Source organism: Patiria miniata, unplaced genomic scaffold (genome assembly GCF_015706575.1).
Source record: "Patiria miniata isolate m_02_andy unplaced genomic scaffold, ASM1570657v1 HiC_scaffold_30, whole genome shotgun sequence".
Classification (NCBI taxonomy): Eukaryota; Metazoa; Echinodermata; class Asteroidea; order Valvatida; family Asterinidae; genus Patiria; species Patiria miniata.
The window spans coordinates 7,055,316-7,082,731 of record NW_024037070.1 but is presented as its reverse complement, the minus strand read 5'-3'; the positions used below and the strand labels follow the sequence as shown (position 1 = coordinate 7,082,731).

The window sequence follows — 27,416 nt, the reverse complement described above, 5'->3', positions numbered from 1 at the left end:
TTTATGATGGATTACTAATACGATTTTGGCTTTCAGTTTCACCTGAAAGGGTTAGGCCTTTATGTTGCAACATTTTGTAAACTTGTCATAGTTTTCTTTCTTTTGTTTGCGGTTTTTATTTCTTTGGGTACGTAAGGTTTTTATTATCATTTTAGTTGACCAATTACGGAAACTATACCCTTTAAAATAGAACAAATATTAACTTGAAGATAACTGCAAAAACCCAGGACGCATTTAAGAATCTGTGACCCCAATTTTTGCTAATGAATTGAAGGGAATAAAGGGAATTCAGGGAATAAATATGTGCATCGTGCTTGGCCAGTTTTAAACAAGTCGGTTTATAGGACCGGCTTGGAGAATGGATGCTGATAATGGCCCGAGCCAAATTCCATTCATAAATTCCTTTTCGGTAAAAAAAGTCAAATCCAGTAAAAAATAACTAATTTGCAACGATTTTGTTCGATACTTCATGTTTTTCGAAACACCACATTAGCCATGTTATGGTATGTGCCTGTCGCAAGTAGTCGTAAACAACTCTTTCTTTGGCTTGCGCGTGGCGGTGCCGGTGTAGTGTGAATTTTGGACTCTCGAAATACGGGCTCTTTAGAAGTATTGGGCATGCCTAAAGTGAAGATTCTAAACGTTCAACTTCTACAAAGCTAAACATTTTAGAGACCGTACAGTCTTCATTTGGAGTCAAAATTTCATGTGATACCGGAAAAGCCTTTAAGACCAACCAGCCAGTGTTTTACCATCAGGTGACAGGCTTTCGACCAATATGAATGGGTAAACTGTCTTACGTATTTTTGAATTGAAGATAAAAACCACATTCATATGTCTTTTTATTGGTGTTGAATGAAAATTGTTTATATGCTATTTTCATTGCGACTTAAAAATATGTGTTTTCGTTTTCGTCTGTGACGGTAGCACCAACAAGCTCATCCAACTGGTAGAATGCCGATGGATTTTCTATGCCTCCTATTTCATCATCCTCTTCTCTACAAACTAATCTGTGCCTTATCGAGTTATTTTCTTCCATCAGCTCAAGAGGTTGCTCATGGTCCTCGTTGCTAGTTCTTGCATCATCCTCGTCTGATGTTGAGACTGCACTCAGCCCCAACATGAACAGGGGATTAGTTATTCCTGCGTCATCATTGTACAAACCATCCAAATTGGAAGCATGCTCAATCGTGACTGAAGCTTCAGCCTGTTCCTTGTTATCTGCGGTGGTCTTTCTGGGCAACTTAACGTAGAAGGCCGTGGGAAGATACACGCGGCTTTTTGAGCGCTTTGCTTTCTGAAGGAAATAAACTACCACACAGAGGAGTGACGCAATCAGAAGAATGCCCCCAGCTACGAAGAAAGCAATGTCGTACTGCTCGGTGTTGTCGTATGCTACGCCTACAACGGAGAAATGGTAGGAAATTAAAAAATCCAGGCTGTGAAAGGAAAACCAACTCAAGTTTCCCTTGCATGCCTTTTGGGCGCTAATCATAACATACAGTATTGCTGTACCTCATAAAGGGTGACCCCAAAAATGCAACACTGAAACATCCTTTTTTTCAAAAACGTGATCTGTGAATTTTTATGTTTTGGATATAAGATTAAAGCTGAGAGTTTTTTTCTTTCAAATACTGAAAAAGAATGCGTGCGAACATCAGCCTGGCGGCATGATAAAATGGCAGTGAACGCATAGCAACGTTTTGTTGAGATAACTGATGCGTAACTCGGACATAAGTCGGACTTAAGATCCGTGCTTCCAACAAAAACGTAATGAAAGGATGTACCTTTTTTATTTGAGAATGACATTGTTATTTGGATCTCCGATTTGACGAATAAATTTAGTTAATGTCAGTTTGCTAGATGCACTCGGACCCGGAATCCGAGTTCCATTTCACCTGACACTCCGATCCAATTGGGCAAAAAAAGCATTTTTCGTTTAAACAAATTGCCCTGGTCATAATGGCCTGGGACGGTGACTCAGAGAGGTGTTTTGACCCAGATAAGACAGTGTCAGGTCAAATTTGACCCGAATGTGGGGTGGAATCTGACCTGGGACTTGTAAGAGTGTAACATTACCTGACACGAGGATGCCCAAGACATTTCCAACACAATTGAAGAGCAGCATAATTCCCAAGGCTTCTGCAGCATCCGATTGATGTACCTGAGCACGTACGATGACCATCACCAGAGACGAGGACATTCCCGCCACGGCTCCCAAGAGCAAGGCCAGGATCACCAGCGGAATGAAGTCAACAAAAGCGGGCATCAAGGAGACCGTTACACAGAAGCCAAACAGACCCAAGGCGTAGGCCATTTCGCCGGTGATGTACCTCTTATCGATGAACCAACCGTGGCCAATGCGGCCCACGAGGCTTCCAATTCCAAACATTGACAGCAAGAAGGCGGAGATGTCGAGATCGATCCCCACCGATTCAGCTTGAGGAACGATGTAGACGATGCCGAGCCTGCCAAAGCCGTGCAGGAAAGCTACAACCATCGTTAAGACGAAGGACGTGTTGCGCACCAATCGACCAAGTCCGTACGTGTGGAGCAGGAAGTGTTTGAGGCGAGAGACACAACTCAGGAAGTGTACTGTTGATGACTCTGGCGGGTCAAAGAAGGCTGATGCCACATGCCCTGGACAGTTTTTAACTAGGATCATGGTGACATCGTTAACTTCAATCTCTTCGATTTCGTCTTCATCCGGAACAGAGATGTCTCTGTGCCTCTCAGCACTATCACTGTCTCTGATACCACGGCCGTTCTCTGTGTCATTTTCCAATGTAGAGACAATTTCATTCAATTGGGCCGGTCCGTTCTGCACTACGGCATTGCGTCGTTTTTTCTTTCTTGACTTCCTGACCGTGGGTCGCATGACCGCCCCTGCTGCAAGAAGATGCAGATTTATTGCTGCTGTAACCAAGACTGAACCCTCCCAGCCGTAAATGTCGATCAGGTAAGAGACCAACGGCGGGAAGACAAGTTGACCTGCACTGAAACCCGCTGAGGCTAGACCAACAGCAAAGGCAAACCGATTCTTGAAGTACATCCCCAATGCGTGGACTGGTGCTACAAACGACATACTGCTACCCATGGCTAAAACGGGAAGCGAAAATACATGATCACAGGTCAAAGGGATGATTATTTTATTTGATATGTACTTTCTTTCCCATTTGTGGTATGTTGACCACAAATCTCATCTGCCTTATCTTTCCTCCATAGTCTGTCATTGTGCTTGAAATGGTATTTTTTGAACCGATTTTTTGAACCGCTAACTGTACTGCGAAGACAACACTTGGTTCCACACCAGGGATACTGATTGATAATCCAAACAGGTGTGCATTTTACAATGCAGCATTTTCGCTTCCAACAAGATCATTCTGTGGATCTTGGCAAACACCCTTTTTGTTTTATTATGTTACCTCAGTGTTGTAAAAAATAAACATTCAGTTAGCCAATATCATAAATCATAGGTAGGGCTGCACATGATGCCCATCCCTGGGCGTTATACGTTTAATAAGTACATTTCTGGATAATACTTGTAAGTCTGAGATCCGTATACAGGACACAGACACATACCGTCGCCAGTCGGTCAACTGAAGAAAAACAAACATCTTACCTAATACGAATCCATTGCTGAATATAAGGAATACTATTGATGTCGCTTGAGATGACATCACCGCGCCAGCCACGAATAAAACTCCGCCCGCCATCGTAACAACACGTGGACCAAACTTAGTGCAGAGCGCACCTGAAAAGGGACCTAGAAGAACGAAATGTTTCTTTAAAATAATAAGTAATTCTGTCGTATGTAGGTTATTATTGGTTGTTTGCTGATGAATTACCCACTGTCCATGATTGGAAACTTTTATCCACTGAAATCGGTGAGCATGGATACGAACAACTTTTCTGTATGCTATAAATTGAAATATTATTTTGCAGGCTCACATTGGGTCCATTGGGAACCACTGAGCAATCCGCAACAAATCGTTCTCACCCATAATTCCTGCCATCAGAGTCGTCATGGATATAACCAAGCCTGCAGTGACAGCACTGGCGTCGAAATAGTCCATCCAGATGGTCAAGTAAACACTCAGCGACGAAGTGTATCCGATGGACGTGAAGTATGCCAGAAACGCGCCGAAGTCGACGACCCATGCCCAGCCGGAATCCGTGCGGGGTGTCCGAGTCCCGGTCCCAGTCGCCTTGCCCATTTTCCTGCCGTTCCTTTCGCTACTTAACTGATGGTTCAGCCCAAGTCATTTTCAGCTCAAGAATCGTTTCTAACTTCGTGAGTTATTCATCATATTGCGGGATTTTATTTCTATACAGAGTATTTATTGGTTTTATGTACAGAGTGAATATGCACTTTTATATCTCTATTTATAAAACAGAGCGCATGCGCAGTGTAGCGCCCAAATACAAATACGCATTAAAGCAGCTGTCACAGTATAGAGTAGTGTCACAACTTTACTTGAAATTGTAAAATGTATTGCAAGCAGCTTATCTTGAACGTTTTGAATATTCAAATGCCCTAATCGGCCGACTGAAAGAACTATCATACCAATGTAGGACAGAGCAATATTTTGTTTTCGCATAAAAAGATATTGAAGAGTTGAGTATTCCTTACAAAGCAATTAATAATCTGAAACTTTTTTAGTCAAGTAAAACGCATTTTATTCTTCAAAAGTTTTCTTCAAGTATTAGGCTATAATGTTCCTGTAAACTGTACTAGCAGCACGCTGCACAGGATCGTTTACAGGCTCAGCGTCGTCTGGCATGTTAATAAACTAAATTTTGATAACGCCATACCAATCTTTGGACTTGTGCATAGAAACACAATTCCTGTGTATAACTGTTTGATTGGTTCGTCTGGCTATGCCGCGATGACCTTCAAATATTGGACCCTACAATTGTATTGTAACCAAATCATGCGATTTGATGAAGTTTCACGAAGTCTATCTAGAGCATTGCATAACTGATACAAAAAACCTGTGCGCTTCAATAACTCTTGATTTGATTGCATCAAGTGGAAAAGAAAATGGTAGACAGTCAACATAGGATGTCCGATATGTACAATCCTTAATGCCTACACGGGGTGTTTCCTAAAACGGTAACCAAAACACAAAGGGATGATGTGAACAAACTATAAACACAATGACCAATATTTTGGTTTTATTATAATCTAAGACCGTAAGCTTTCCACTGATATCTTGAATGCATTCCTCCGGTCAAGCATCAATGGGTTCCACTGTTTTAATGGAACGCAAAAACCTTCTTTGGAAAACCTTCTTGGGACATTTTGGGATAAAACAACCAACCAGTCATGTGACACAACCAGTCGTGTGATAAAGCTTTAAGAGGTATTCGAGAAAACACTAACAAAACAGGATCTTCCTATATTGGTGATGTTGCACGGCAGTGCGAGTTGTATTTCAAACATCAAGGAAATGGCACATGCATCTTCCAACATCATTGGCGGCACAAGACGGTGCCCCAGCCCACAGACTTATTGCTGTAGGTAATGGTCTTCAGGAACTTTAGGAGAGAGAGAGTATCACACTGAATCGTGCTGTGACCTCCCAGGTCCCAGGGATTTGGCTCCTTGAGACTTTTTTTGTGGGGGGGGGGGGATATGTAAAGAACAAGCTTTCCAGAACTTCTCCTCCCAACTTTCAGAATTTGCAAACAAAACAAAAATAATTAAAAATAGTGAGTGACACTATTGATTATAACTGCAGTAAGCAATATTTTGGTCCGTTGCTAAACTTTTGGTCTCACATTTAAAAATACAAACCATATATCTTTTATTTATATTATGTGATAAACTGCACATTCTGTAAATGAAATTTTGACATAAAATCGCCGTCTCCTCGACTGTGATTTCAACATCACCAGGCTATGTTGCTAGACATGGGAGTCCATAAGAGTCTAAATGTCATGTGACACCGAAAAAGTGCTTAAAACCCGCCAGCCGGTGTTTTGTCAACACGTGACAGGCTCTCGACCGATAGGAATATGCAGGCAACTGTCTTAGGTAGTTGTGAATGAAAGATAAAAAAAAACACACATTAACATGTCATTTTATTGGTTTTGAATGAAAATTGTTCATAATAATGCTATTTACATCGCGACTTAAAAATATGTGTTCTCGTCTGTTTCTGTGGCACCAACAAGCTCATCCAACTGGTCGACTGCCAATGGATTTTCTATACCTCCCATTTCATCATCAACTTTCTGACCTAATCTGTGCCTTATCGAGTTATTCTCTTCCATTGGCTCAAGAGGTTGCTCATGGTCCTCGTTGCTAGTTCTTGCAACATCCTCGTCTGATGTTGAGACTCCACTCAGCCCCAACATGAACAGAGGATTACTTATTCCTGCGTCATCATTGTACAAACCATCCAAATTGGAAGCATGCTCAATCGTGACTGAAGCTTCAGCCTGTTCCTCGTTATCTGCGGTGGTCTTCATGGGCAACTTAACGTAGAATGCCGTGGGAAGATACACGCGGCTTTTTGAGCGCTTTGCTTTCTGCAGGAAATGAACGACCACACAGAGGAGTGACGCAATCAGAAGAATGCCCCCAGCTACGAAGAAAGCAATGTCGTACTGCTCGGTGTTGTCGTATGCTACGCCTACAACAGAGAAATGATAGGAAATAAAAAAAAAAAAGGCTGTGAAAAGAAAACCATTTTATTTTTAACGGAATTTTTGGAGAACGACGTCGCCTGTACGGGCACTAAATATGTACATGTACATGTACAATAGTATTGCTTTACCACATATGAATAAGAGGCGTTAGATGTTAATTTAGCAAGCACGCAGTGGTTTTACGAGGATTTACTCCCAGGGTAAATACGCATGCACAGTTGAATAGCGCATGAGCGCGCTGGTAGTGTGCACGCGCAAACAACAACCTGGCGGCACTATGGCGGCACACGCATAGCAACGTTGGGCTGAGATAACTGATGCGTAACTCGACGAAATGTTGGTGTTACTGTTACACATATATAGAAAAGTATATGTCAGAGCTAATAAAGAGAATCTGTGTAGCACTGGTGAAGTAATTTAATGGTGTATACAGACAGTCTCAAAGCAGTGCTTTCCAAAAAAATTAGTTTCCAAATTTACCAAATTGATTGTGTAAATAGTGTTAGTAAGCACTACATGTACTTTGGAATTGTCTATGTTTTTTCCAGGTGGATAGTAGCTTTCACTTAAATCAGACTTCAGATCCGCGCTTCCAACATCAATTTAATTAAAGGATATCCTTTTTTTTATGTGAGGATGACATTGTAATTTGGATATTCGATTTGACGTATTGAGTTCATGTCGATTTGCTAGATGCACTGATAATAAGCACCAATGGTCAGCTTCCACCCAGAATCCGAGTCACATTTCACCTGACACTCAGATCATTCGGACCAAATAGCACTTTTGCGTTAAAAAAAACCCATATGCACTGGTCATAACACCCTGGAACAGTGACCCAGAGAGGTGTTTTGACCCAGATAAGTGTCAGGTCAAACCTGACCCGAATGTGGGGTAGAATCTGATCCGGGACTCATAAGAATGTGTCATTACCTGACACGAGGATACCCAGGACATTTCCAACGGAACTGAAGAGCAGCATAATTCCCAAGGCTTCTGCGGCATCTGATAGATGTACCTGGGCACGTACGATGACCATCACCAGAGACGACGCTGTTCCCGCCACGGCTCCCAACAGCAAGGCCAGGATCGCCAGCGGAATGAAGTCAACAAAAGCGGGCATCAAGGAGACCGTTACACAGAAGACAAACAGACCCAAGGCGTAGGCCATTTCGCCGGTGATGTACCTCTTATCGATGAACCAACCGTGGCCAATGCGGCCAACGAAACTTCCAATGCCAAAAATTGACAGCAAGAAGGCGGAGATGTCGAGATCGATCCCCACCGATTCAGCTCGAGGAACGATGTAGACGATGCCGAGCCTGCCAAAGCCGTGAAGGAAAGCTACAACCATCGTTAAGACGAAGGATGTGTTGCGGACCAATCGACCAAGTCCGTACGTGTGGAGCAGGAAGTGTTTGATCCGAGAGATACAACTCAGTACTGTTGATGACTCGGGCGGGTCAGAGAAGGCTGATGCCACATGACCTGGACAGTTTTTAACTAGGATCATGGTAACATCGTTAACTTCAATCTCTTCGATTTCGTCTTCATCCGGGACAGAGATGTCTCTGTGCCGCTCAGCAATATCACTGTCTCTGATACCACGGCCGTTCTCTGTCTCATTTTCCAATGTGGAGACACTTCCATTCAATTGGGCCGGTCCGTTCTGCACTTCGACATGGCGTCGTTTTTTCTTTCTTGACTTCCTGACCGTGGGTCGCATGACCGCCCCTGCTGCAAGAATATGCAGATTTATTGCTGCTGTAACCAAGAGTGAACCCTCCCAGCCGTAAATGTCGATCAGGTAGGAGACCAACGGCGGGAAGACAAGTTGACCTGCACTGAAACCCGCTGAGGCTAGACCAACAGCAAAGGCAAACCGCTTCTCGAAGTACAATCCCAATGCGTGGACTGGTGCTACAAACGACATACTGCTACCCATGGCTAAAACGGGAAGAGAAAATGCAATGATCACAGGTCAAAGGGATGATAAAGTTCGCCAAATACTTTATTTGCTATGTACTTTCTTGCCCATTTGTGGTATGTTGACCACAGATCTCATCTGCCTTATTTTTCCTCCATAGTCTGTCATTGTGCTTTAAATGGTATTTTTTGAACCGATTTTTTTGAACCGCTAACTGTACTGCAAAGACAACACTTGGTTCCACACCAGGGATACTGAATCATAATCCAAACAGGTGTGCATTTTACAATGCAGCATTTTCGCTTCCAACAAGATCATTCTGTAGACTCTTGGCAAATACCCTTTTTTTATTATGTTACCTCAGTGTTGTGAAAAACATTCAGTTGGCCAATGTCATAAATCATATACTGTATAAGGCTGTACATGATGCCCATCCCTGGGCCTTATACGTTAAATAAGTACGTTTCTGGATACTTGTAAGTCTGAGATCCGTATACGGGACACAGACACATACCGTCGACAGTCGGTCAACTGAAGAAAAATAAACATCTTACCTAATACGAATCCATTGCTGAAGATAAGGAATACTATTGATGTCGCTTGAGATGACATCACCGCGCCAGCCACGAATAAAACTCCGCCCACCATCGTAACAACACGTGGACCAAACTTAGTGCAGAGTGCACCTGAAAAGGGACCTAGAAGAATGAAATGTTTCTTTAAAATTATAATTAATTCTGTCGTATAAAGGTTACTACTGGTTGCTTGCTGATGAATTACCCACTGTCCATGATTGGACACTTTTATCCACTGAAATCGGCGAGCATGGATACGAACAACTTTTCTTTATGCTATAAATTGAAATATTATTTTGCAGGCTCACATTGGGTCCATTGGGAACCACTGAGCAATCCGCAACAAATCGTTCTCACCCATAATTCCTGTCATCAGAGTCGTCATGGATATAACCAAGCCTGCAGTGACAGCACTGGCGTCGAAATAGTCCATCCAGATGGTCAAGTAAACACTCAGCGACGAAGTGTATCCGGTGGTCGTGAAGTATGCCAGAAACGCGCCGAAGTCGACGACCCAGGCCCAGCCGGAATCCGTGCGGGGAGTCCGAGTCCCGGTCCCGGTCGCCTTGCCCATTTCCTGCCGTTCCTTTCGCTACTTAACTGATAGTTCAGTCCACGTCATTTCCAGCTCAAGAATAGTTTCTAACTTTGTGAGTTATTCATCATATTGCGGCTTTTATTTCAATACAGAGTATTTATCGGTTTTATGCACAGAGTGAATATGCACTTTTATATCTCTATTTATAAAACAGAACGCATGCGCAGTGTGGCGCCCAAATACAAATACGCATTAAGGCAGCTGTCACAGTATAGAGTAGTGTCACAACTTAACTTGAAATTTTATTGCAAGCAGCTAACCTCGAACGTTTTGCGTAATCAAATGCCCTTATTGACCAACTGAAAGATAATCATACAATGAAGGACAGAGAAATATATTTTCGTTTGCACATAAGATATTGAAGAGTTGAGTATTCCTATTAAAGCAATTAATAATCTGAAACGTTTGTAGCCAAGTAAAACGCATTTTATTCTCCAAAAGTTTTCTTTAATTATAAGGCTATTTGTTCTTGTAAACTATACTAGCAGCACGCTGCACATGATCGTTCACAGGCTCAACGTCATTGACACTTCAGTGTACATCTGCCATGTTAATAACTAATTTGTGATAACACCATATCAATCTTTGGAGTTGCGCAATAAAACACAATACCTGTGTATAACTGTTTGTTTGGTTCGTGTGGCTATGCCGCGATGACCTTCACACATTGGACTTTACAATTGTATCGTAACCAAATCATGCGACTTGAAGTTGCACGGTCTATCTAGAGCATTTCATAACTGATACCAAAAAAACCTGTGTGCTTCAATAACTCTTGATTTGATTGCATTAAGTGGAAAAGAAAATGGTGCACAGTCAACATAAGGATGTCGGTTATGCAAAATCCTTAATGCCTACACAGGGTGTTTCCTTAAACGGTAACCAAAACATAAAGGGATGATATGAACAGACTATAAACACAATGACCAATATTTTGGTTTTATTATAATCTAAGACCGTAAGCTTTCCACTGATATCTTGGATGCATTCCTCCGGCCATGCATCAATGGGTTCCACTGTTTTAATAATGGATGCAAAAACCTTCTTGGGACATTTTGGGATAAAACAGTGTGAATACAACCAGGCATGTGACACGTAGAGCTTCAAGGGATATTCGAGAAAACATTAACAAAACAGGGTCTTCCTATATTGGTGATCTTGCGTTGCAATGCGTGTAATGACATGTAGAGCTTCAAGGGATATTCGAGAAAACATTAACAAAACAGGGTCTTCCTATATTGGTGATCTTGCGTTGCAATGCGAGTTGTATTTTGAACATCAAGGAAATGGCACATGCATCTTCCAACATCATTTGCGGCACAAGACGGTGCCCCAGCTGCTGTGACCTTCCAGGTCATTGGCTTGACCTTCCAGGGATTTGGCTTCTTCAGACTTTTTTGTGGGGGGGGGGTATGTAAAGAACAAGCTTTTCAGAACTCCATCTCCAAACTCTCAGAATTTGCAAACAAAACAATTAAAAATAGTGAGTAAAACTATTGATTATAACTGAAGTAAGCAATATTTTGGTCCGTAGCTGAACTTTTTAACTCAAATTTAAAGTTACAACCATGAATCTTTTATTGAAATAATGTGAAAAGTTTCATATTCTATCAATGAAATTTCGACATAAAATCACCGTCTCCTCGACTGTGATTTCGACACCGCCAGGCTTTGTTGCTGGACATGGGAGTCCATAGGAGTCCAAATGTCATGTGACACCGAAAAAGTGCTTTTAAAACCCGCCAGTCGGTGTTTTGTCAACACGTGACGGGCTCTCGACCGATAGGAATATGCAGAAAAACTGTCTGAGGTAGTTGTGGATGGATTAACATGTCATTTTATTGGTATTGAATGAAAATTGTTCATAATAATGCTATTTAAATTGCGACTTAAAAATGTGTGTTCTCGTCTGTTTCTGTGGCAGTGGCACCAACAAGCTCATCCAACTGGTCGACTGCCAATGGATTTTCTATACCTCCCATTTCATCATCAACTTTCTGACCTAATCTGTGCCTTATCGAGTTATTCTCTTCCATTGGCTGAACAGGTTGCTGATGGTCCTCGTTACTAGTTCTTGCAACATCCTCGTCTGATGTTGAGACTCCACTCAGCCCCAACATGAACAGTGGATTAGTTATTCCTGCGTCATCAATGTTTAAACCATCCCAATTGGAATCATGCTCAATCGTGACTGAAGCTTCTGCCTGTTCCTGGTTATCTGCGGTGGTCTTCCTGGGCCACTTAACGTAGAAGGCCGTGGGAAGATACACGCGGCTTCTTGAGCGCTTTTCTTTCTGCAGGAAATGAACGACCACACAGAGGAGTGACCCAATCAAAAGAATGCCCCCAGCTACGAAGAAAGCAATGTCGTAACTCTCGGTGCTGTCGTATGCTACGCCTACAACGGGGGTAATGGTAGGAAATGTAAAAGAAAGAAAAACAGGTCAATAAATGGAACACCACCTTACGTTTTAACACAATTTTCGGAACGATGGTCTTTATAACAGCAAACTAGGAACAAGGCTTCGCTTGCTAGTATGTCACGGTGTATGCATTAATTGGTTTTCATGCATCGCTCACTATGACCACTCATTTCGGCGGTACAACCAAGCAGCAGCGCTTTTGACGTCATAAAAATACCGTATGTGATGCACGAGAAAGACTGCAGGTGTTTAATTACATTAACTACATCTGAAAGTAAAAGGAATCGATTGAAATTCGTTATTTACTGCGGTCCTAAATCTGGTCCTTTCTCTTTAATGTGCAATGGATTATTAATCAGTGTTTTCAGCCCAACGTATCTAAGACAAACAAGAGTTTCTGTGTAGATCCGTGTTTCTGACATAAATTTCCAGGTATTAAGAGGATGACACTTATGATTTGGATATCACACTTGATTAGGTTAATATCATTATGCTGGATGACATTACCTGCCACGAAGATCCCCAAGACATTTCCAATAGCCGCAAAGAGAAGCATAATTCCCAATGCTCCTGAGGCATCTGATTGGTGTACCTGGGCCCGTACGATGACCATCACCAGAGACGACGACGTTCCTGCTGCGGATCCCATCAGTAGGGCCAGGATCGCCAGCGGAATAAAGACAACAAAGGCGGGCATCAAGGAGACCGTCACACAGAAGATAAACAGACCCAAGGCGTAGGCCATTTCGCCCGTGATGTACCTCTTATCGATGAACCAACCGTGGCCAATGCGGCCCACAAAACTTCCGATACCAAATATCGACAGCAAGAAAGCTGAGCTGTCGAGATCGATCCCCACCGATTTGGCTCGAGGGACGATGTAGACGACCCCCAGCCTGGAAAAGCCGTGCAGGAAAGCTGCAACTAGCGTTATGAGGTAGGATGTGTTGCGGACCAATCGACGAAGTCCGTACGTGTGGAGCAGAAAGTATTTGATCCGAGAGATATAACCTAGGAAGGGTACTGTTGATGACTTGGGCGGGTCAGTGAAGGCTATTGGGTTAGCTCCATCTTCCGAGGTCGAAACCACAACATGTCCCGTCCCTGTTGCCACAGTGCCTGGACGGTTTTTAACTAGGATCATGGTGTCATAGTTTTCTTCAATATCCTCGATTTCATCTTCATCCGAGAGAGTGATGTCTCTGTACCCGGTATCGGCACCATCACTGCCTCTAACATCACGGCTGTTTTCTTTTTCATGTTCCATTCCGGAGACACTTCCATTCAAGTGAGCCGGTCCATTGCGTTGTTTTCTCTTTCTTCTCTTTCTTACCGTGGGTCGGAAGAGCGCCCCTGCTGCCAAAGTGTGCAGGGTTATCGCTGCGGTAATCAAGAACGAACCCTGCCAGCCGTAAATGTCGATGAAGACAGTGACCAAAGGTGGCATAGCAAGCTGACCTAAACTGATACCTGCCGAGGCTAAACCAACAGCAAAGGCAAACCGCTTCTTGAAGTACATTCCCAACGCGTTGATTGCTGCTACATACACCATACTCTGACCCGTGGCTAAAAAGGGAAGAGAGAAACCAATGTTCATGCGTCAGAGGAAAGACTCAAGTTCGCCAAATATTTCATATTTCTTGACCACTTGCTGTATGTTGACATTAGAGTATCTTTTCTGCATTTGGTTTGTACATGTACTGGTTTCTGAATTTCCTCATACTTAACAATGTCAGATCCATGAAGATTTGACGTGATGTGTCATTTTTAGAGCTTCATATATAACACTTGCGTTAACTGCCTTATAATGAAAAAAAAAGGATCGGTTCAAGACTGAATCGTTTTAAACGCAACAAGTGTGCATACGCAGTCTTTAATAAATAATCCGGAAGTAGAAACAATTTTAAATCTCAGCAACCACCGTATCTAAATCTCTGTTAAAGGTAATTACACACAAATGAGAAAAACCTAGCTCAGACTGATGGGATGGGGTACAGTACAACCTGTATAGAAAGCAGCCACTGCGCGCAGTACACTGACTTCCTGAATGTGCCAAAGCTGTTCGTATGTAATTTGTGATGGCCTCCCAAACTTATCCCCGCCCCTAATAAATTTGGATCATTCGAAATAGAGTAATTTTGTTGCTTCAGACGAGAAACTACTGTTCCCACGTACGTTTCAGTGTTGTGAGAGAAAAACACGCTGCACAACATTGCATAATACATGTATTCCCATCCGTATCAGGACTAATGATTTTTCATTACTGGTTTAATTGGATGGAGCATGTAGATATGGACATTTCGATGGTTTTCTGAAAAGTTCAGGAAATAAACATTATGGAGGAAATTTGCTTGACGGATGCGAGACACAGTCACACACTGCTTCCGGAAGCTGACCTATAAATATCTTACCTCCCACGAACCCCACGGCGACAATAAGGAATTCTATTGATGGAGCTTGAGATGCCATCACAAACCCCGCCACGTATATAACACCGCCCACCATCGTAACAAGACGGGGGCCAAACCTGGTACAAAGTGCACCTGCAAGGGGACCTAAAAAAGAGAAAATTTGTAAATATAAAAAAAAAATCAATTGAGTAATCCGTCGAATGGCACACGAACGGGTTGTTAATACGAAACAAGAAATGTTATCATTTGCATTGAAAATTTAAGTGCCCGAAGTGTATAAAAGGACTGGAATTGAATATTGTTACGAATATTTTGCTTTAATGAAAAGACTGCTTGCAGGCTTTTGCTGAATTAACATGAGTTTATGTTGTTAATTGCATCCTTTTCGAGTATCAGCCTACGCTACTGACATTACCTAAACTGTATGGGGTTCTTTAGTGTTGTTGTTGTTGTTGTTGTTGTTGTTGTTGTTGTTGTTGTTGTTGTTGTTGTTGTTGTTGTTGTTGTTGTTGTTGTTGTTGTTGTTGTTGTTGTTGTTGTTGTTGTTGTTGTTGTTGTTGTTGTTGTTGTTGTTGTTGTTGTTGTTGTTGTTGTTGTTGTTGTTGTTGTTGTTGTTGTTGTTGTTGTTGTTGTTGTTGTTGTTGTTGTTGTTGTTGTTGTTGTTGTTGTTGTTGTTGTTGTTGTTGTTGTTGTTGTTGGCGGGGTGGTTGGCGGGGTGGTTGGCGGGGTGGTTGGCGGGGTTGTTGGCGGGGTTGTTGGCGGGGTTGGGGTTGGGGTTGGGGTTGGGGTTGGGGTTGGGGTTGGGGTTGGGGGGTGGGGGAGGGTTGTTTCTGTTTTTGTTTGTGAGTTTGTGTTTGACTTTTGCTGATGAGCTCACAGTTCATTTTAAGCAATATTTCTGAGAGATTGAAGGCGCTGTTCCGATTGCCTCAAACCATTGCCTGCTATCAACACTGTCTCAACTCCCGACATATTTTAGTCTTATGTCCCCTTTCTGGTAATTTCAGCTCAGCATCCATTTCTGCCACCCTGAAGGTGCTTGGTTCAGGTTCAGTTCAGTGATCTACAATAGTACTGTGACTGCCTTTGGTCGCTGCTCACGAAAATAACCTGACTGGTTCCGGGACAGCGCCGAAATACTGCGTTAATACCGTTAGGAGCAAATGAACGATTGCAAAAAACAAAAACAAAATCATTCTTACTCATGATTCCTCTTATTAACGTCGTCATGGATATGACCAAGCCTGCAGTGACAGCACTGGCGTCGAAATAGTCCATCCAGATGGTCAAGTAAACACTCAGCGACGAAGAGTAACCGAGGGATGCGAAGCAGACCAGAAACGAACCGCACTCGACCACCCAGGCCCAGCCGGAATCCGTGCGGGGAGTCTGAGTCCGGGCCCCTGTCGCCTTGCCCATTTTCTTGCCGGTCCTTTCCATACTTGAACTGATTGTTTAACTGAAATTATTTCCAGTTCCACGAGTTATTCCTTGCAATGCGTATTTTCTCTTTACACAGAGTTTTTTTACGCATAGGCCTACAAGTACAGAGTAAATAGGCAATTTTGTATTTATAAAACAAAGCGCATGCGCATTGTAGCACTGAAATACAAGTACGCATTAAAGCGCCTGTCGCAGTTTACAATGAGTATAAAGTAGTGTCACAACTTTACTTGAAATTAAAGCCTGGGAATTGTAGGTTATCGCATCCCCTTAGTCGATGCAGAGAAGTTCAAAGCCTACCATACCAATGTAGAAGTAAATGTAGAAGTTCAACGCACATATTTTTATCAATGTTTTCTTTTGGTATTCATTGATCCTGCTAACTAGGAGAATGTTGCACATGATTGTTCTAAGAATGAAAGTCAGAAGCACGAAACAAATGCATGTCTGCCATTTAAAAAAAAACATGGATATTAACTGTTCCAATCTTTAGACCTTTGCATCGGAACAGTTACTGATAACTCTATGTGGTTGGTGTGTGTGGCTACCACGCGATGTCAGTGTGTGGCATGGTACGAACCAGCTGAACCTGACCTTCAGACATTGGACCGCTCAGCAGTATTGTTACAAAATCGTACGATGTGGATGGAGCAGAGCTAAATGGAACAGAGAACAGTACCAACCCCATGACATGATTTCAAAATACCAAATGACGGAACGCTTGTGTAAACACACAGTGGCGTATACCTTGGGGCATTTGCCATTTGTTTTAAAAAGAATTTTAAGAAGAATTGATGCAAGCACCTATACTACGGCCGTTTGAAAAAGGGGCATTGGCGGATTCAGGGGAGGGGACCTCCCCCCCCCCCCCCCCCATCATACCTTTATATGTTGAAAACCTGACCGGGGAAACTCCTGGGTCAAATTGACCCCGATATGAGTCTGCACAGACCGTTTCAGGGTCAAAAAAATTACGCTTTTCTAGGGCAAAATGATCCAGAAAAACAAAAATTGACCCGGAAAAAGTTTCTTTTGACCAGAAAAGGGTAGATTTTGACCCGGAAAAGGGTTGTGCAGATACAGACGCAGATTCTGGGTCAAGTTTGACCAGGGAGTTTTGACAGTACAGCACCATAACACAATTACTAATGACCAAAACACCTCTTTTTGACCAATTCTCAGTGAAAGTGTTGTTTTTCAGTCATCACTACCCTCTAAACTTTCAGGAAACAATATTGTAAAGGCATTATAACATCATTCGCTTTTCATGCACATTTGCTTTGTCTCCGATAGCGACGCCACTCAAAATTCAAAGAAGAACGTTCCAAACCTAACCTGCTCAGTGGATATTACACTTTTTGAGAAAACAGTGAAACCCATGCACAACCGTCTGATCACGAAACACAATTTCTTCAATAGCACTCTTTTTTTTCTCAAAAAAACAACAAAAAAACCCAACAACGACAGTCAATGGACTGATCGATGTAAATCGCCTTTATATTTTTGGATTTCTTCTAAATTACAGCAAGCCAGACGGAATACTTTCAAGGGGTGTGAAGTACCAATACGTTATTTAATACAAATAAGCTTTTTGATAATAACTAAAGGTAAATTACTTTTGGGATAAATAAAAATGATCATATATGCCTTTAAAGGAAGAGTACATCATTTGCAATTTGAGCATTATGTTCGTTTGAAGCAACAAAAGTGCTCAAATTGTCTCAAAAGGGTGCTTAACAACTATGACGATAAAGTTTTAGCTTACTGAATGCTGTATATTCAGAGAAAACAATACCGTATAGGATCTTGATTTCAAACCAAAAGTTACCGCATCATGTTTTGAATTGCGCCCGAATTCAGCGCATCTGCATGCGCGCACCCATTCATGGCTTCGCCGAATAAAAAAAAAATCAAACTACTAACGGAAAGTCCAAAGAATGCCTCTTTAGAAACATCGTTGGAAATGGCCTTATTTCGTCGTTTTCTTCAAAATGACAGCTTGCTAGAAAGAATAATTTCACAGGGAGTTTAGTCCCATTACTATCTTTAAGCCAAGCATGCTTTTCAACAATAATTTCGTCAATTACTTTTTAGATAACTGCAAATGATGGACTGTTGCTTTAAAAGAACTACAGGTCTTTTCAAAATAAAAACAGTACCGACAACAGCTTCTAAAATTTATTGATTACCGCATGTACCCACTCACTTTCTAGAGTAATATAATGTAGTCGGAAATCTATATAAAAGGATTCCCTTTTGCCGGTTGTTTACGAAGGTGCACCTGTTTCCATTCACTGCAATATTCTTGAAATCAGAGCTGTTGTTATATTGTTTTCCCCACCGCTATTCAAGGAATTCTACTTTTGTTTAACGACGCTATGAAGGATTGGACTGTGCGTGCAGCAAAAAGGACTCAAAATTCCATCACATTCTTGCTTCCGTGTACATGCAAGCACAATAGGCCTACGCCCAGTATATGAAGACTCCAAACGACAACTTCTGTGGTGCTTGCGATGACAGTACAAAATGTCACTCTTCGTCATCAGAACCATCTTATGGATTCTACTCAGCAGGGATGTTGTACTGATGGTCGGAGGTATCAACATCCCACCCTTCTCGCAAATAAATCTACAACAGGCTACCACGGAGTCAGCTGAGATGGCAGCCACTACGCCGGCCTCCACGCCTTACGGGCCAATGCCTTTCGATCTGGCCGGTCAAGAAAGGCTCACACAGCTGCACAACACTGAGAGATCCGCGGTAGACCCACCAGCTGCTGATATGAACAAAGTGGTATGTGTAGGCCTATAGTCATATTCTTACCGAACTTTTGTTTTTACAAGAAGGCATAGGGGAAATAATGTTGCACTCTGACGCCTCTTTTATCATAACATATTATCTCAATGAAGGGCTGTCACATGTCGTTGAAAACATGTTGAAAAGACGTGAATCTAGGACTGAGAACCATTTCCAATTTTGTTTTTAAAAAAACGGGAAAAATGTTGCAACCTGACGCTACTTTCGAAACAGAAAAAAAGACTTTATGGTTGCTTACTTTGTACCTCATGTGGCCGGTCTTAAACGGTTGATAAAACGCCAGCTTTTCCAGTATCACATGAAATTTGGACTCCTATGAAATTTGGTCTGTTTACCCTTTTACCGGTTAAACGTTCACAATACTTACTCTGGCATGCTTAATGCTTACAATGAATCAGTATTTCATATAGTCCTACACTCACACTACACCGGCACAGCTGCGCTCTGCGCCACTCGACTACTAGCGAGAGGTGCACACCGTACAGAGTTAAAGGGGTGTTTAAAACATCATGACGCAGAATAATACTGTTGAACAAACTCGTTTGGAATTTATATTTATTCAAATATGTATTCGGGTCAAATATTAGGATTGCTACCAAGTGCTGATTTCCTTGAGCACAACGCGCAGATAGTGATTTTATTTAGTCTCATGGTGGTATGGAAGATTAGAAACATGCAAACTAATTTAATGATAAAAAATAAGTGATTAATTTACCAATGGGCTGTCTCATCCCACACCCCTTAATTGATGTACCCAACGACTCACATTTTCAAAGGCAAATCATTTTATTGTTTGATGTCTAGGTGTGGAGCACTGATCTTGCCGACGCAGTTGCCTCTAATCTAGACTCCTGCATTTACCGACTTGCTGACGCTCAAGCCGTTTCCAGAAATCGCTGGTTGGTTGAAATGGGGTTCTACGATGACATCAATGACACCCTCGTTAGCGATACACTGACTCAGTGGTATGCCTATGGAGAATTATACGAGTACCACCAGAAGTCCTGCACTGGAACTTCAGAATCAGAATGCAGCATCTACAAACTGGTACCAATCCCAACAGTTTTTTTATTAACATTTTCCGAAGCCACAAGGGAGTAAAGACTGCTCACATTTCTATGTTTTATATTGTCCCAGCCATGGTAGGCATGCCCGAGGTCATCTTTCACTAGATTCTAGTTTGGAGTGTGGTACACCCACGAGGGGGGGGGGGTGGTCACTTGTCAGGCACTGTTGGCTTGCTCAAAATTGGCGGGAAACCTTCTGGGCTTTTGCACAATTTTACATAGGCTTGTATGCAATTGCTTGTATGCAATTGCTTGTATGCAATATGTAGATTACAGGGGCGGCTCCGCGTAAGGTTAACATCAAAAACGATCTCATTACTCAATAGATCAATTACGCTGCTCCGCGTACAGTTAACATCAAAAACGATTGATTGTCACATTGTCTATTATTCATTCAGATACTATAGGCCTACTTTGTAAACAAACAAGCCAAATTTCATACCAATTGTCCATAAAATGTGCCTTAACGTTACTATTGCAAGTTAATTTCAACACCTGCTAATATTATTAGCCTGATATTCTTAAATTGATGTCAGTACTTTCCCTACACTTCGTACATCTTTGTTGGTATGTTTCATCGAAATGGTTTCGGTTTCCAAACAAAATGGAAGAAATATCGTAGAATTATTGCCAGTGAAACTCTATATGAGACCTACAATCTTGCAATACGGGTAGATGGCGATTTGGCGTTTATGTCTTCACCTTGTGAAGATATTGACCTTTTTTTGGTATTTTGTCTAGCTTACCTGGTCTTCGATGTCAGCACTGGGCTGCTCCCAGCATTATTGCGAAACTCTTACTGACTACTACACCCAAGAGACGATGAACGACACGCTTTACTGGAAATGCCTTTACGACAACATGTAATTATGTTCATAGGACTCTTTGTACATGCATGATATTCTCTAAAACATTTAATGAATTGATCGTTGTATAAACTTAAAATCTGACAGGATTGTGTGTGCCATCAACGATCCACCAATCAGATGACGGGGATTTATTTAGGTGTGTAAAAAAATGTCTCATTACTGAACAGTGATTGCGCTTTGAAACCTTAGGTTAGGTATAAAGCGCTATACTATAACCGCCACTATTATAACGGCCAATGTGCTTATCCAGGAGAGCACTTGTGTTCACGTCATAGAGTATGTTAAACCAGGAACACGAGGAAGAAGAAACGTTAGCACAAGCATGTCAATTAATGTGAGCAATGAGCACAACTGTTGAGGAAACCATTTGTTTCTGATTGTGATGACAGCCACGCCGTCATTATGTAGCTTTGTAAAACATTTAGATACGCAATTATTTTGGGAATTCTGTTAGCGCACGAACAAACGTAACTGTTGTGTCTTTTTCCCCAAAACTACTAGTGGGCACTTCACTAATCCAGCTGTGAGACCATACACCAACGGCACAGTCAACGACACCTGCACGCAATGTGAGTCTGGTTCCAGCTGGTGCGAGAACGGACTCTGCAATAGTGGATGTGACATACAGAATGCCAACTGCTCATGCGCACTGGATCCACTTTGTAGCGGGAACGGAGCATTCAACGAAACAGCATGTGACTGCAATTGCACTGGCTACTGGGTGGGGAACAGCTGTGGCCGTAAGTAATACAAACGCAGAACAGTAAACGAATCACAGATTAGCATGAAACCGAGGCTCACAGTGCTAAGCCATGTATGTACCTTTATCATGCTGTCACCGTTGCATTCAAGTTCCTTGTATCCAATAACAATACTAAATGATAATGTTTTTGTGCAAAAAAGGAACCAGACTATTTTTTTCCCTTCCAGCCTCGCTTTGGTTACGTTGATTTGAATGGGGAAAAAATCATGATAAAGAAATAGGCCTGACAACAGAATTGTGAGGACTTGACTTTACCTGGAAAGGGTTAGCGTTCGTAAAGTTATTATCAAAAGAAAAAACCTTTTATGCATATGGGTACACCTTTACCAAAAGAGGAGACAATTGAGGCTTGATACATTTATTCGCGTTCTGTTAATAATTTTGACGGTGCCTTGGGCCTTCTGTTAAGAATTTCACATGCACATTACTAGTTCCTTTTATGCCGATTGTTCCCTCCAGAATGTGGCTTAACATGTCAGGCAAATTCAAATCTGAATCGGGATCTGTGCCAGTGCGACTGTCTAGAGGGCTTCCTCTTAAACTCGACGACTACGAATTGTGAAGGCAAGTTGAATAATGATTCCCGGGCAAACATACCTTGATATAACCAACTTCTACTCTTGTTTCTCGTCTACCAACATAATGCGGATACGACTGGATTCAGCCACAACGAGGTGGAAGCCTTGAATTGTTGTTGGCCTGTTTCACCATGGATGAATAAAAAAGATTCGAATTAGTTTTGCTTTAAAATGTTTCTGGAGTACATGGCAAGATGATATATCAATAATGCCGGGAGGTAATTGTACATACCAAGTTGTGTATCTTAGGTTTTTATTGAGATCTCAAGCACGCTGAATCTGTCTTTCCTCTGCAACGTGGCATTGTTTCGCAAAACAAACAAATAGGAGTTAAACTGTTTGCCAAAGTGTTAAGTTGTGTTCAGAAATACGAATTAATTTTAAGGAACTGCTATTGTACACAGAAATTAATTATCGGAAATTTTAAATCATGCATACACAAACATTATCTGGGTATCATTATCTGGCCGAGGCAGCATCTGCTGTGCTAGCAATTATGCCCCGGAGCGTTTTCAACTCGTTTTCAACTCATAAGCCTAACATTTTAGGGCTCCGATTTAGCAGTATCTGCTGGACCTCACTGACGCTAGGGGCGCTCTTTTCTCCCCATTTTCTTATCCCTCCTTGTTTTTCATGTCTCATCAGATTCGAGGTATTCTTCGTTTCCGAGTGGTAGCACAACGGAACCATCGGCAACGATCGGCACGATCACAACAGACTCCGCTCCAGGCAAGTCCATACCACATTCGAATCACAAGGTTCTGTTATTAACACCTGCAACAAGAGAAGAAGCCAGTAGCGCTGCTACAATGAACTGGGAAATGAAGTTGCTTTGGTCTGGTTCCAGAGGGCCAGCCTATACGTACAGTCCTCTTCCACGCATCCCAATGACTCACTGATGAACTCACTTGTCACAGTAAATTGTTTAAAGGGCCATATGCAATGTAATTTTTTTTAAATTCAATCCTTATCAATGCAATCCTTGAAAATGCACCTTTGTGTCCCATTTGAGCTTATTTTTTAGTTTCATCTTGCAATTTCAAGGGTAGTTTAGTGCCTTTTGGGTTTTTGTGCATGCCAATTTCCATATTTATGAGCAGAAGTTTGATGTCATTTCATCTTAATGATGAAACGGCAGTGGTGCAGCAACCAGAGCAGAATTTAGTTGATACATTCATGATATACATCTTTATGAAGAACCTTCTCACTGGACTCCAAGTCCCTTTCTTAGTTTGATTTACATGTATGCTGTCGCGATTTTATTCCCCTCATTAGTGTGTGGTATGGATATCATTTGCAATGGTAGCGGCGTTCTGGACCCTCAGACATGCGAATGCTATTGTGCTTCTGGTTACAAAGGCAGTGACTGCAATGGTAACACAATCCTTGTTTAAGTTTTGCTTAAGAAAATTGGGGCATAGCGAAGTAGGGTGGGGTGGGGTAGTGGTGGTTGGAAGGGAGGGGCGTGGGTGTGACACTCCCCAATATTTTTTGTTGTTGATAGTTTGCTGTTTTTCTTGGTAAGCAAAACAAAATATTACCATAATTGTGCTTCTGTCAACTGTGGTAAAAAGTTCACATGTTATATCCCTGTTTACTTGTTGCCCGAACAAGTCAGTGGCGAATCAAGCATTTTTTTCAAGGGAGGATGGTTTGGGGCGTTAAAGCCCATGCTATTTTAAGGAGGAGGGGGGGGGGGAGAAAGATGGATGATACAGTGCAGTCAACGTGTATATAGACTAAAGGCCTCAAATAAAGAATCCTTATTTGCAATATTGAGTGATGACGCGTGTGGTGGGGAAATGACTGATCGACGTTCTTATTATTTTACCATTTCAATTTTTGTTATCATCTATCGTTATGTTGTTTGTTTCGATAGAGCAGTGTTCGTTAACAGATACAGAATGCTGGTCAGGATATAGGAAGCCGCCGGTTCTTATCGATGCCGACTTCTGTCCAGTATACTGCTTGCAGTGTGGTAAGTATCCTGTGCTATCCTGGAACTTGTATCTCTTGAAACGAAACCAATTCTGACGTCGCCGACAGAACTCGGACCAATTCATTGATGGCAAGTTCTATACGGTAGAAAGTATCTCTATTCCAATTCCACACGAACATGCACAGCCAAGTGGTGTAACTGGGGGTCTCATTTGCAGCTTGGACGACAGCCAGGGGCCTCATTATCTGGAGGGGGCACTCAATCAGTGTTTAATAACAAAAAGCTCCAATTGCCTCCGTGACCCTTTTCGCCAATTTTAAGATCTAACTTCAGGCTTCCCGATTATCTTTGTTGACCGTATTTTCAGTCATTAAGAAACGTGTTAATATAAGAATGATGCCTTTTGTATAATTTGTCTAACTTGCAGCGTGTGATCCGTCCGAAGGTAATTGTGAAAACAATGGCACTTACTCCAAGGTTCCTGGCTATGAGCTGCAGTACGGTATGTGTCGATGCTACTGCCCCTTCCCTTGGAGTGGACTGACATGTCAAGGTACATACATGTCTATACATTGTGTATTTATTTATTTCTTTTGGCTGGTCCAAAAGGGCCAGCCTACATTCATCTTTGCACCTAATACTGACGAGACCTGAAATCAATTCGGTGAATAACTGGGCAGCCTGGTTTTGTTCGCCAACCGCGCACAGTGCTGGAATATATCGTACACAGTTCCCCCTGCACGGTATCACTTAATTGCAACACACACGTAGCGTGCGGTATATGACACTTATGCAAGGACGGTTTGTGCATCCTCGACCCCAGTATGGTGTACGTCCGCTCGACTCCAATGTCAAACATAACCATGGCGCCATGTTAGTAGATATTGACAAAGACAGAAAAAAACACAAGTCTCTATATTGTCCTTAAGAATACTTAATGACTCACTCATTGACTAACTCACTGTCGCTTGCAAATAAGACTTGCATGAGTTTCATCCTCAGCCTAACGGCTTTGACTCGTAATATATACCCCTTAGTCAGAATTAGTCTGGGACTAGCCTGAATTACCAGGCTTACAACTTTCTTTTGCTTTATTTCTGTATTTCACCGCAGAGTGTAACGCTTCTTGTTACAATGGAGGAACTTTGGACAACAGTACCTGTACATGCACATGCCCAGCTGGATTCAGGCCACCCAATTGTTTGGGTACGTTTTGCACGAATCAATTTATACCTATTTTTCTAACGGTAAAATGGTCAATTATTGGTTTCCAGAAATAATACAAGTGAAACTGGTATTTAGGGGAGACGCCATCTTTATTCCAGGTAGAGGCAAAATGCCTTGAATAAAACAAAACTGGAATAAAGACATTCACGTTCTTTGTCAGAAGTTAGTATTATTTTTTATTTTTTTGATACTGTAGTAAGTACATGTAGTTCATGTTCGTGGGTTGTATTGCAATGTTTCATTTAATAAGGTAGTAATCAGTGTAATTAGTTTGAAGTTGTACCATCGTTCATTTAGTAATTCGTCATTGAGGTGGCCAACACCTAGCTATCGATGACTTGGACCGATTGTAGCCTCTCTTTTTTCCTTCTAAAATGGCTACTCTAAGGCTTATTACCACTGATGTCAATGGAAAAAGTCTGGATAGCCCGTAGACCATTACCCGTTTTACAAACAAATGAAGCAGTGTGCTGGTTCCCAACCCTTCCATTGGAATGATGTACGGAAACCAGTTTATATATCACACCAATCATGCAATAAAGAAACATACTGTTGTCTTAAATCATTTCCATTTCAAAAATAAATTTGGTATGAACTATTTTTGTGATATTGAAATGAAAACATATAGTCACAAAAGTAAATATGGCAACTAACTCGCTAATATTTGTTAATTAATTCCATCGATAGCCTGAAATGGAGGATGGTATCATAAGGCTTCACTTTGGTCGGTCAATAGGTTTTCCATTTTTTTGCATAGAGATCAGTGAATTATTACCTGAAATTGTTCAATTATTAAAGCAGATTGGGTTGTTTTTTTCTCCGTTTACAGCAGAATGCAAGCCTGATGTATCTCGATGGTGTACCAGCAGAATGGCGCCTTACTGTGACCGGGTACCAGTCATCCGTGAAAACTGTCTCGTTATGTGTGGAATATGTGCTTTGTAAATGTCTAGTCTTAGGCGTTTCTTTTTTCTTAGGTTCTCCTTTTCGACCGATCATATTTTGGATTCCCGACCCAAGGCAAAGCAAGAACCGTTTTTTATCACCGCCTTCACTGTCTGGGAAACTCCCCCCCCCCCCCCCAACCCAAAAATAAATAAAATTATTCGATCAAGACAAAGTAATGCCAAGTTCAGGCAATTGATTTATTCGAAGCACGGCGTATAGCAACAAATAAAAACCACGAGACTTTGTACTTACCCGAGAACTGCTGCCCCGTATTTTCTTGAGCGTGTTTGATAAGTCAAGTTAGTCTATTATATTCGTTTGAATTTAAATCATAAACATTTTATAGAGGGCCTGTCCTTTGGGTTTTAAAAGACTTTATTCAGAGGCGAATTAATTCATTTACATGTTTAAATTTAAATAGTAATGAATTTTAGCAGTGGTAATAATTCAATTATTAGTTTCATATAGACGCATCACTGCATTTTGGTGTAAAAAGGCTGTGTAATCAACATAAAGGGTCTAAAAATTAAATTGTTTGGTTACAATTTTCAAATTTTGTTTACTGTTGTTTATTTTCGTTTATTTATTAAAAAAAAGTTTTTGGATTTGTTTTGGTTGCCGTTTTTCAAATCTAATTTTGTGAAGGAAACACAGACGTCGCTAAGCACCCAGATGTGTTAAATATGGGTCACCGAGTATAAACAAAATCTGTCCAATGCACTGACGTAGCTGCTGCCTGCTGATTGGCAGATGCCGCCTTGAAGCAACTTATCCGCCATCTTGGATCTCCAAAACCATCACGGTGGGAAGTAATTAAAGTACAATGCATGTAAGTCGCTTTACGGCTAAATAACCCCTCCTCTCCCCCCCCCCCCCCCCAACCTTAGTTATTTTTTTGGTTGGCCAGTCCTACTTCGAGAATCCCGGGCAGTGAAAGGGATGGGGTATTTTGACTCTAGGAGGCGCTATTTATAATTGGGCTCACTTTCACGCACAAGTAAACACTTGACATGTATAGGCCTTTCTTTTGTTTGGGCTGCCGTAAGCGCATGTATTGAGGCCGAGGTTGGCAACATATTTTCCAAAAAGTCCTCCTAACGCCATCAACACATAGTAAAAAGGCATACGTAGGAAATATTTTGTAGCTTTGTTGAAAATGTTGTATTTTCAAGTA

The 27,416-nt window shown here is 41.7% G+C and overlaps 3 protein-coding genes across 4 annotated transcripts; 1 reads left to right on the top strand and 2 right to left on the bottom strand.

The window, feature by feature from the left end:
- Positions 1–91: 91 nt before the first annotated feature.
- LOC119739095 lies at positions 92–9,928 on the bottom strand. Its single transcript, XM_038213928.1, has 7 exons — positions 9,517–9,928; positions 9,139–9,282; positions 7,591–8,604; positions 6,148–6,641; positions 4,001–4,244; positions 2,080–3,099; positions 92–1,401 (listed from the first exon to the last, which is right to left on the bottom strand). The coding sequence occupies exons 1-7, from the start codon at positions 9,731–9,733 to the stop codon at positions 890–892; spliced, it is 3,645 nt and encodes a 1,214-aa protein (XP_038069856.1). The 5' UTR covers positions 9,734–9,928; the 3' UTR covers positions 92–889.
- A 1,718-nt stretch (positions 9,929–11,646) lies between these two features.
- LOC119739094 (monocarboxylate transporter 5-like) lies at positions 11,647–16,031 on the bottom strand. Its single transcript, XM_038213927.1, has 4 exons — positions 15,794–16,031; positions 14,592–14,735; positions 12,688–13,746; positions 11,647–12,155 (listed from the first exon to the last, which is right to left on the bottom strand). The coding sequence occupies exons 1-4, from the start codon at positions 16,029–16,031 to the stop codon at positions 11,647–11,649; spliced, it is 1,950 nt and encodes a 649-aa protein (XP_038069855.1).
- A 2,379-nt stretch (positions 16,032–18,410) lies between these two features.
- On the top strand, positions 18,411–26,795 carry LOC119739468 (multiple epidermal growth factor-like domains protein 6). 2 transcript variants are annotated; one of them, XM_038214436.1, is made up of 11 exons: positions 18,411–18,827; positions 19,656–19,898; positions 20,660–20,781; positions 21,289–21,527; positions 22,010–22,114; positions 22,774–22,857; positions 23,404–23,502; positions 24,008–24,106; positions 24,495–24,620; positions 25,181–25,273; positions 26,127–26,795. In XM_038214436.1, exons 1-11 carry the CDS (start codon positions 18,561–18,563, stop codon positions 26,237–26,239), a joined length of 1,590 nt encoding a protein of 529 aa, XP_038070364.1. In that variant the 5' UTR covers positions 18,411–18,560; the 3' UTR covers positions 26,240–26,795. The 2 variants fall into 2 exon arrangements, with proteins under 2 accessions (XP_038070364.1, XP_038070363.1); XM_038214435.1 differs by having other exon boundaries at positions 18,413–18,827; positions 26,124–26,795.
- The last annotated feature ends 621 nt before the right edge of the window (positions 26,796–27,416 follow it).